Source organism: Acipenser ruthenus, chromosome 53 (genome assembly GCF_902713425.1).
Source record: "Acipenser ruthenus chromosome 53, fAciRut3.2 maternal haplotype, whole genome shotgun sequence".
In the NCBI taxonomy this organism is placed as follows: domain Eukaryota; kingdom Metazoa; phylum Chordata; class Actinopteri; order Acipenseriformes; family Acipenseridae; genus Acipenser; species Acipenser ruthenus.
Window position 1 is genome coordinate 8,348,743 of NC_081241.1, and position 10,528 is coordinate 8,359,270.

A 10,528-nucleotide genomic window follows, 5' to 3' on the forward strand; every position below is an offset into this window, starting at 1 on the left:
ATGGACCCGGAAGGGGCAACATAATAAATAATATAATAATAACATAAATAAAATAAACAAAAGGTTTAAATGAAACAAAACACTACAAACAAAAAGGCGCGTTGGCCAAACAAATAAACAAATAAGTATCATGCTGGAGTAAACCAGCACGCTTAGCATTTGTTTTTAGCAGTTATTTTAGCTCTCATTGCTCGCTCTCCCGTACTCACCTCTGTACACTCTCCCCGAGGGTAGAGAGCTGCAGGTTTATATAGAGTGACCATCTCCCGATTAGCAACAATTAATCAATTAACTCGGGAGATGGTCACTGTCTGCACGAGTTTAATAAGGATGCATGACTGTTAGCTAGCTAAATAAATCACTAACTGATCAGTCATGCAACCTCACAAGGTTTTTAAACTATAAAACAATAACAATATGCCATGCTAATTATCTGCATCGCAAACAATAATACAAATAATAATTAAACACATATAGATAGGGGCGGGACACTCCACCACACATGTAACTCAATTTTTGCTCAACCTGTTTATTAAAACCTGGCCTCAGTCCAAAACCTCACCTCTTAAGAGCTTTAAGCAGTTCTGTTTGTTGTGAAATCATCAGTCTCTCTGTATCACTGCAGCAAAAATGGCTTCAAACTTGTGGTCTCAGGTTGAGTTCAGCTGTCCAGTGTGCCTGGAGATATTGAAGGACCCAGTCACTACAGCATGTGGACACAGTTACTGTATGGGGTGTATTAAGAACTGCTGGGATCAGACTGATCATACAGGTGTCTACAGCTGCCCCCAGTGCAGATAGACCTTTACCCCAAGGCCTGATCTACGCAGAAACACCATGCTGGCTGAAGTTGTGGAGAAATTAAAGAAGACAGGACTCAATCCTCCTCCTGCTCAAAGTTATGCTGGACCTGGAGATGTGCCGTGTGATTTCTGCACTGGGAGAAAGTTCAAAGCTGTGAAATCCTGTTTGACGTGCCTGGCCTCTTACTGTGAAACACACGTCAAGCCACACTATGAAGGAGCTGCTTTCAAGAGGCACAAGCTGATCAATGCAATTGGAAATCTGGAGCAGAAGCTTTGTGCTGAACACCAAAAGGTTTTGGAGGTCTTCTGTAGAACGGATCAGATGTGTATTTGTGCATTATGTATTCTCAAGGAACACAAGAGCCATGATACAGTCTCAGCTGAGAAAGAAAGGACTGGGATACAGGTAAGGGTTTGAACCATTTCCTTGTAACTACCCTAGAAGATATGAATTCACAGGGATATTTAACTTGTCTGTTTACTACGTTATACAGTTTCACATCAGATGTTTATATATATATATATATATATATATATATATATGTGTGTGTGTGTGTTAGGGATTCAAATGTATTTCAAGCTAAGTTGGGTAGTTTGTTGTACACTGGAATTGAGTGTAAAAATTTATAATTTATATTCCTAGTATTTTGTATATTTGGTTATTTTATAGAATCATGTGTCAGTTTCATTGTTTAAGACATTATAGTTTAATTAGTTAAACTGTGTAAACATAAAGTTCCCAAAGTCAAGCACCTATTTTAAAACTCTGTAAGCTCCGGGTCAATTTCCGCTTGTTTTCAATGTTTTCAGATTTGTGCGTACAGCTTCATAACTGTAGGGGAGACATGCAAGTGTCTCACATCAAATGAAAGGGAACAAACTGAGCTTGCATGTAAAACAACACTCAGCAATCTCACTCTCCCCCTCTTTGGTGTAGGAAACAAAAAACACAAAAAAACACTTTAGAAAAGATCTTCATGTATTGTTTATTAAAACAATCAGCATTGCTGGCTACAATCTAACACTGCTGAATGAAACTTGAACATGAAATGAACATTGGGTACATTCTGAATAGAATGAGCTAAAAGCAAAGAAAAAAATGAACATATTTACAAAAGTAGCAAAAACGGGGAAATAAACAAAGTGTGTAAGTGCTGCCTGTGTGCAGCTGAGTGCCAGGGGGGCTTGCAGGAGCACATTTAGGCTGAGCTGCTTGTTGGTCAGGCTCTGCTTTTGTGTTCCTCTTCTCATGTGAGAGAGCTGCTGTGGGGGTGGGAGGGGAGGGTGTTCTTCTTTTGGGTGCAGATATGCTTGAGCTTCTACTCTGTAATTATAAAATAAAACACAAATACATACAGAAAAGCTTATGCTATACAAAGTATTATATTTTACCATCTTGTGTAAAAAGGCATCCCAATAGATAAGACACACAGTCACCTGCTGTAGCCTGAGGCTTTGTGAACAAAACGCTTATGTCACCACTCACCAGGAGCCTGTAACTCGACACCTAGATCTGCTGACAAGCTGCAGCAAAGAAGTGTGTCTTTCAGTAAACAAGCACAGACTTACTGTTGCACACACACACCCTCGTTCTCACATTAGAGAAATAGTTACAAGTGTGTCTTTTCAGTAAGCAAGCAAGGCACAAAATAAAAATACAAATACTATTCACACACACACACAAAATCATTCTCACACACACTCTCACACACACACACACACACAGATCAGAAGAATAGCTAAAAGATTTCTACATTCAAAATATTGATTTTATAACAACATGAATCTGTTTTCATTTTTTGTTAGCTCTGAAGGTTCATTTTCATTTCGAGTCACCATTTCTTCTCTATATTTTAAATCTACGATGTCTGCATCATAACTTCAATGCAGGCTTGCGAAGGCCAGAAATGCAGGAAATAAACAAGGCTGCTGTTTACAAAGATATAGGACTTGTTAGGGTGTCCATAATACTGCCTGATTAAACTGCCTTTAAAGTTATGACTGCTGATGGTCATTTTGTCATTAGGTGGACCTTAAAGATTTAGAAACAGAAACAAAGACCAATATTAATATTAAATACATATTAGATTAAAGATAAAGTCGCTTCAGTTACCTAGGTGCTTGACAAAACAAAGACATGCTAGATCAGCAATCATTCAGAGTTACTAGTACGAAACATCTAGTGGACAGCTACTGTGGATCAAGTGTCCTTTTGTATTGCTGGCACCTATGCACTAGATGATGTTGTATCTTACTACTATCTACACATGTTGTATGATCTAGCTTGTTCTACAGATATCTATGGTGTGCAACTAGAACTGAAGAGAAAATTATATTTGAGAGCCACTCATTATTATTGCAAACATCGTAAAGAGGTAAGGGGACAAAAAAATAGAAAATCTGTTTGAACTAAAATGATTCTGTCAGTTTCAATAGCATATTTAAACAGGCCTGTGTTGGGTGTGACAGGATATCACTCAATGCCCCATCAGAGATGCCACTGTTTCACTTTGTTTCTACACAGAAGCAGCTGGGAGAGACACAGACAGAAATACAACAGAGAATCCAGGAGAGACTGAAAGAAATTGAGGAGCTGAAACAGGCTGTGGAGTCACTGAAAGTGGGTATTGACAAGAGGGGATTATTATTATTATTATTATTATTATTATTATTATTATTATTATTATTATTATTATTATTATTATTAACAGATGGACTGGAACATATCTATATAAGTTTACTGTCTATGCCTGATGTGTTTTTGATATCAATTCTAACCATGTCTCCTCTACTGTGTTCTTTCACTCAGAGATCTGCATGCATAGAAATAAAGGAAAGTGAGAAGATCTTTACTGAGCTGATCCGATCCATTGAGAAGATCCACACTGAAGTTATTGAGCTGATTGGAGCTAATGAGAAGGCTGCAGTGAATCAGGCTGAAGGACTCATGAAGAAACTGGAGCAGGAGATTGCTGAGCTAAGGAGGAGAAACGCTGAGCTGAAACAGCTTTCAGAGACAGAGGATCACATCCATTTTCTACAGGTAACATCACTGCTTGTTAGAAAATCTCAAGTACATAACTGGGACGGTTTCAGACAGACCTATCCAATTGAATAAATCCTTGCTTTTCCCCAGGAATGTTTTGGACCCCATTCTGTTTTTCACTGAAAACTCCTTTTCTCCACTTTCCTGTTGTAGAATTTCCAGTCTCTCTGTGCCCCTCCTGAAGCTGGAGACTTACCCAGCGTCACTGTGAATACAGACATCTCTTTTGGGGCTGTGAGGAAAGCTGTATCTGAACTTAAAGACCATATTGAGGACTTCTGCAAGGGGGAATTAGTCCAAATAACCGCATCAGGTTGGTGTGAAATAGATTCCTTTGGTAGAGATTTCTCAAATAGATCATGGCTTGAGGAGGGACAGGACTTGCAAGACATTAATAAAGACCTCTTGCAGATTGGTGGCTATATGAATATTGCAGATGTTTTATTTCAAATGATTTCCCCAGGTTGAAATTCCACACTTCATTTACAGTGACATCTTGAGTGATGATAGCAGGAAGGAAGATAGTTTCTAAAGACATTACATGAGAAAACAACACAGTAGCACTCAAACACAGACATAGGGATTCACACATTATACAACACATTCATTCCGTATAGGATGCTAACTTATAGTCCTGCAGTTTCTTATCAAAGATTTATAGGAATTGGAGGTCATGTTTGTATTCTACATCCTCTACAGTAAAGTCTTTGGTTTAAAACAGTTTTCTTTATTTTATTTAACAAATGAAACAGCAGTTTATACCCTGGGGTCTAGGAGCAGTAACAGACGATTAAAAAGTAAGGCTTTTCATCCAGTAAAACATTTTATCTATAGAGACATTCTCTCTTTTTGGATGGGCCTAACTCCTCAGTAAAAGAGTGGCTGGAGATGTATTAAATTAGTTCTTGAGTTAAAGATTCCTGATGGAGTCAGCTGGGTCCTTTGCTACATTGAAAACTGAACAGATGCACTTTGTCTTTAAAGATCAGCAGATTGCTGTTTTGAGTCTTCTGTGTGTTGTGTATGAATCCACATGTTTCAATTCTATGTTTCTATGTTTCTCTCTTTTTTATGCCCAGTAAATGAAGTTGCAGTTTACAGTCTGCAGGCTCCAGACAGGAACAGAGCTGAGTTTTTGAAATGTAAGTCTGTTTTCACTGAAACATTTGATTGAAAGATGTGTCACTCCATTGAGAGAAGAGCTAACACTACAGAACAGGGAGGGGTGGAGCTTGAGGGTAGCAATTATTATTATTTATTAGTAATTCTGAATCCATTAATCTACACTCATCTCCAACAAGTATTGGTTCAGATGAATATGTGCAGAATGACCGAGGGACGGGCATTTGTTGCCTGTTTTTCCACTCAGACCTTTCTCTCCCTAAATATCTTGGTATCCCTGAATAGATAATTATCCCATCTTTTAATACATGTACAATGCATGTAAAACCAGTTGTGGGGTAAAATGAACAGCTATCCTGTGCTGGTAGTAAATGTATATTGCAGTATGTGACAAAGTGGTAAGTGAATCCATGTGAGTGCAGTGCAGAACGGATACAAAACAGACAGACAATTATTTTCAGGTGCAAGGATGTTTATTGATTTAATTAACACCTGTAAATAATAATAAAGAGGGAGTGATTTGAGGATGCAGCAGACAATGACTGATGATGCAGGGAGGAGGGAGTAGCGAGAGCAGAGAGAAGGGAGCATGGAGCAGGGAGGAGAGAGGAGAGCAGAGAGGAGGGAGCATGGAGCAGGGAGGAGGGAGCAGGGACAGATGAAGCAGGGAGGAGGGAGTGATTTGAGGATGCAGCAGACTATGACTTGATTTTCTCAGTGATTTGACTTTTCTAACTGTCTCTCTACTCTTCTCTTCAATCAGATTCCTGTCAGCTCACACTGGACCCCAACACAGTGCATAGAAACCTCTGTCTGTCTGAAGGGAATAGTAAGGTGACATGGAGGGGAGAGACCCAGCAATATACTTGTCACCCAGAGAGATTTGAGAGCTGGGAACAAGTGCTTTGTAGAGAGGGTTTGTCTGGGCCTTGCTGTTACTGGGAGATTGAGTGCAGTGGGGGGTGGTCTTCTATAGGAGTCACATATAAAGGAATCAGCAGGAAAGGAGGGGATCATTCCTGTCTCCTTGGATGCAATGACAAGTCCTGGATACTGGACTGTTCTGGTTCCAGTTACTCTGCCTGGCACAATAACAATCAAACTGCAATAACTGCCCCCCGCTCCCCCAGAATAGGAGTGTATCTTGACTTTAATGATGGCACTCTGTCATTTTATGGCGTCTCTGACACAATGACCCTCCTGCACAGATTCCAAACCACATTCACTGAGCCGCTCTATCCTGGGTTTTATATTTTTTATGCTTCCCCTGTAACAATCTGCCAGCTGAACTAGACTGTTTTGTGCTGCAAGAAAACCTTTGTATTGAACTCCCTGTCTGCCCTCTCCACTCCTCGGGTGACGGGAATGTTCAATCTGACACAACTTTGGATGAAAGTTAGGGGGTAAAACGGCGCCACCTGCAGAGTGAAATTAGGTGAATTATTTGTTTTTACACTTGGGGCCGAGACAGCCTCATTTTTACTGTTTAATCTGTCAGGTGAGTGTTTCTGTAATTGTAAACACTCACAACTGGACAGCTGTTTCAGCATAAAATGTTCAATATGTCCAGAGTATATGTCTCAAATGTGCAGGTTTGAAAAACATGACAGGCAAGATTCTCAGAAAACCATATTCTTGTTTTAAATTGGATTGTGTCTATCACATGTATATTTATAAATATTTATAGTATGTAGCTGAACTCGGAGGTGAAAGTAAGCCGGTATGATGCAGTACAGAGTACCGGCAAAACATTTTGTCAAGGTCAACTTCTCAAAACGATTGTTTAGGCTACATAATTGTTTCTTTGTATTTAAGCAAAAGAACTCGCAGTTCCTCAGGTACTGTTCGCGAGACTTAGGATGAAAGAGCGTGTGATCGCCATGGTAACCATCACAGGGTAGATCGGTGCAGGAAGAAGCATGCCTGATAAACTAAAAAAAAAGAAACCTATTCATCGCAGTGGAAACTCTTGCAGCTTTTGTAAACTGAAATCTTAGTGTCCTGAATTGAAGTGGATACCAAAGACAGACATACAACTAGAATAGAATTCTAGGTAGAATGATAGACAGTGATACTAATTACTTTTAGAAAGAAAAAATAGAAACAGAAAAAAACAACCATGAAATTGTTCCATAGCCCAGTTTCTGTGTTCTTGTGCATATATTAGCCTTTTAGTCTTGTTCCCTTTTCTTAACAGAGGTATTTTTACTGCAACACATCCTTTGGGTCCTCATTTCAAGACCTTCGTTCTGTTGATTTGAAGGACAACGACACCTGAGCCGTCTGCCAGTTCTTTGTCAAGTAAACCATGAGATGCTTCACAATCAAAACCAACTATATAAGGCAACCTGACTCGGAAGTAAACTTTTCGCCCGTGGTTTGGTTCATGAGGAAACAAGTAGAGCAAAAAAAACCTTTATTTTTAGTCCTGGTCAAAAACAGTAAAAGTGTAAATCGTCCCTGTTTTGCGATTGTATCACATTTTAAAGTACAAAACTGCATTGGTGTGCTCAGCAAGACCACAGAAGAGTAATTGTTTAGGTTATTATTATTTGTTTATTTAGCAGATGACTTTATCCAAGGCGACTTACAGAGACTAGGGTGTGTGAACTATGCATCAGCTGCAGAGTCACTTACAATTACGTCTCACCCGAAAGACGCAGTACAAGGAGGTTAAGTGACTTGCTCAGGGTCACACAGTGAGTCAGTGGCTGAGGTGGGATTTGAACCGGGGACCTCCAGGTTACAAGACCTTTTCTTTAACCACTGGACCACAGGTTGTGTTAGCGCCACTCAGAAATAAAAACAAGATTATGTATTATTTGTTTGATCATTCTGATTATGTGTTTGTCAAGTTAAAATGGTAATACTAAAAGCTGATCTGTATTTAAGGGACAGGAGATGGGAATGAACAATAATACAGTACCGGTAAGAAATTAAAGTTACTTTCACCTCTGGCTGAACTATTTGGGATTTAGGTACATCTGGCAAATCTATAAAACGTGAGGCTTCATGCATACCTTTATAAAGCAATCAAGATGTATTTTCCTCATGTTATTATAATTTTGTTTATAAATTATCTCATTGGATTTCTGAAATTGTGGATAATTACCCTAACAAACATTTAATCAGATGCATCGGGTCTACTCGTTAGGCAGTTAAAAGTTTCAATATTACAATATTTTGCTTATTTTAACAATAATGTGAGTGAAATATCTTCACAAGAAAGAAGACACTTCCATGGATATTGTAAATCACAATCAAATTGCATTACATGTTCAATCTGCCCACAGTGGAAAAGCAGAAACGTGTTTTAAGCCTGACCTTTGTCGCCCTCTTCAGGACAAACTCTGCAGCTGCGCAGAGCCTGATTGAAAGCAATTATTTTCACTTGGTGTGGTTCCAACAGAAATGTAGGGCCCTATTCACACAACCTAAAGGACTGTTCTAAGCACTGTATTATTAAAGACTCTTTATTGTTTAAATCAAGTTAAATCAAGTTGTTTAGAGAGGGGGAGCAGTTTACTGTTTATTAATTATATTGTTTATTATTATTCAAAGCACCGTTTAAGGTCAACAATCTTTATAATGAGGTTTTAAATTAAAACCAAAACAGGAATGTAAATAAGAACCATTTTAATAACCATTTTTTACATTTCTGATTTCCATTACACGAGAGTAGATGTTAGAACTTCAAGCTGATTTGAACTTGGCTCTCGCCAAGATAAGCACCAACTAAGACGTAGCTTTACAGTAAACTAATGTGATCCATATGTGTCTCCATCCATTTATGTTTCCTTCCATATGATGATGTAGATATCCTTCTGTCTGGTGTTAATGGCTGAAGTGTAATGCTGGCTCCAGGGATCAGCTTATTTTGCCTCCCTGGCGCATCAGCACACACAACGGCTGCGATGCTGGCTCCGGGGATCAACCACAGTGCGGCCTCCCCAGCGCATCAGCATGACAACCGTCTGGATTGAGCTAAGTAGGGTATATCTCTGGGGTTTTCAAGTGGGCACCTTCCATCCTCAGTGTTTCGTCGACTAGCCCACGACACCTCAAGAGGGCTCAACGGTGATTCTGGCGTCCCAGCATCACCCCCCTCCATCCCCCACTCAACTCAAATATTTAAGTTCACAAAATCCAGATTTATTTGCAAACAGCTAAATCTTGATTCTCAAAATAAAGAAGAACATAAGAAAGTTTCCAAACGAGAGGAGGCCCCATTCGGCGCATCTTGCTCGTTTGGTTGTTAGTAGCTTTTTGATCCCAGAATCTCATCAAGCAGAATCCCAGGGTGTCAGCTTCAACAACATTACTGGGGAGTTGGTTCCAGACCCTCACAATTCTCTGTGTAAAAAAGTGCCTCCTATTTTCTGTTCTGAATGCCCCTTTATCTAATCTCCATTTGTGACCACTGGTCCTTGTTTCTTTTTTCAGGTCAAAGAAGTCCCCTGTGTCAATATTGTCTATACCTTTTAGAATTTTGAATGCTTGAATCAGATCACTGCGTAGTCTTCTTTGTTCAAAACTGAATAGATTCAATTATTTTAGCCTGTCTGCATACGACATGCCTTTTAAACCAAGGATAATTCTGGTTGCTCTTCTTTGCACTCTTTCTAGAGCAGCAATATCCTTTTTGTAGCGAGGTGACCAGAACTGAACACAATATTCTAGGTGAGGTCTTACTAATGCATTGTAAAGTTTTAACATTACTTCCCTTGATTTAAATTCAACACTTCTCACAATATATCCGAACATCTTGTTGGCCTTTTTTATAGCTTCCCCACATTGTCTAGATGAAGACATTTCTGAGTCAACATAAACTCCTAGGTCTTTTTCATAGATTCCTTCTTCAATTTCAGTATCTCCCATATGATATTTAGAATGCACATTTGTATTGCCTGCATGCAGTACCTTACACTTTTCTCTATTAAATGTAATTTGCCATATGACTGCCCAGTTCTGAATGCTGTCTAGATCATTTTGAATGACCTTTGCTGCTGCAACAGTGTTTGCCACTCCTCCTATTTTTGTGTCGTCTGCAAATTTAACAAGTTTGCTTACCATACCAGAATCTAAGTCATTAATGTAGATTTATCATTAATATTAATCATTCAGTTATTGCAATAATATAACAGACTATGATTACATCAATTTGATTACTAATACATCCATTCAAATTCTTCAAAGTTAACTTAACATACATATTATAAATACACACATTTCCATTTTAATATTCATTACGGGGGCTTACTTAATATTCATGTGAAAGGAGTAGGCGGGCAGTCGCGTTTTACGTGACGTAATTTTGGCGATTCCAAAAAGAATACCACATTTTGAATCCAGTATCATATCAACACAGAAAAGGCCGAGTTTTATTTTCAGCCACTAGATGGCAGTATAAACCCATTGTTTTGGTAGCTCCCCATGGAAATCTGCATTCAAATCTCCTAAAATCTGCAGAGATAAGCGCGTTTTTCTGCAAAGATCATGTCAAAATCTGCGGCAAAGACCTTTTTTTTAATGAAAACAGTATTAATGAGTCTTA

At 38.9% G+C, this 10,528-nt stretch overlaps 1 protein-coding gene across 1 annotated transcript; it reads left to right on the top strand.

Moving 5' to 3' along the window:
* The first annotated feature begins 636 nt into the window (after window positions 1-636).
* Window positions 637-8,051, top strand: LOC131723178 (tripartite motif-containing protein 16-like). Its single transcript, XM_059016678.1, has 6 exons — window positions 637-1,212; window positions 3,331-3,426; window positions 3,616-3,849; window positions 4,006-4,165; window positions 4,932-4,994; window positions 5,738-8,051. The coding sequence occupies exons 1-6, from the start codon at window positions 838-840 to the stop codon at window positions 6,265-6,267; spliced, it is 1,458 nt and encodes a 485-aa protein (XP_058872661.1). The 5' UTR covers window positions 637-837; the 3' UTR covers window positions 6,268-8,051.
* The last annotated feature ends 2,477 nt before the right edge of the window (window positions 8,052-10,528 follow it).

Excerpts from the sequence above, each read along its gene's own strand:
- LOC131723178 (XM_059016678.1), top strand. The coding sequence starts at position 838 with ATGCTGGCTGAAGTTGTGGAGAAATTAAAGAAGACAGGACTCAATCCT. Across the intron at positions 3,850-4,005 it reads ATCACATCCATTTTCTACAG|AATTTCCAGTCTCTCTGTGC; the intron begins GTAACATCACTG and ends TTCCTGTTGTAG. Across the intron at positions 4,166-4,931 it reads AGTCCAAATAACCGCATCAG|TAAATGAAGTTGCAGTTTAC; the intron begins GTTGGTGTGAAA and ends TTTTATGCCCAG.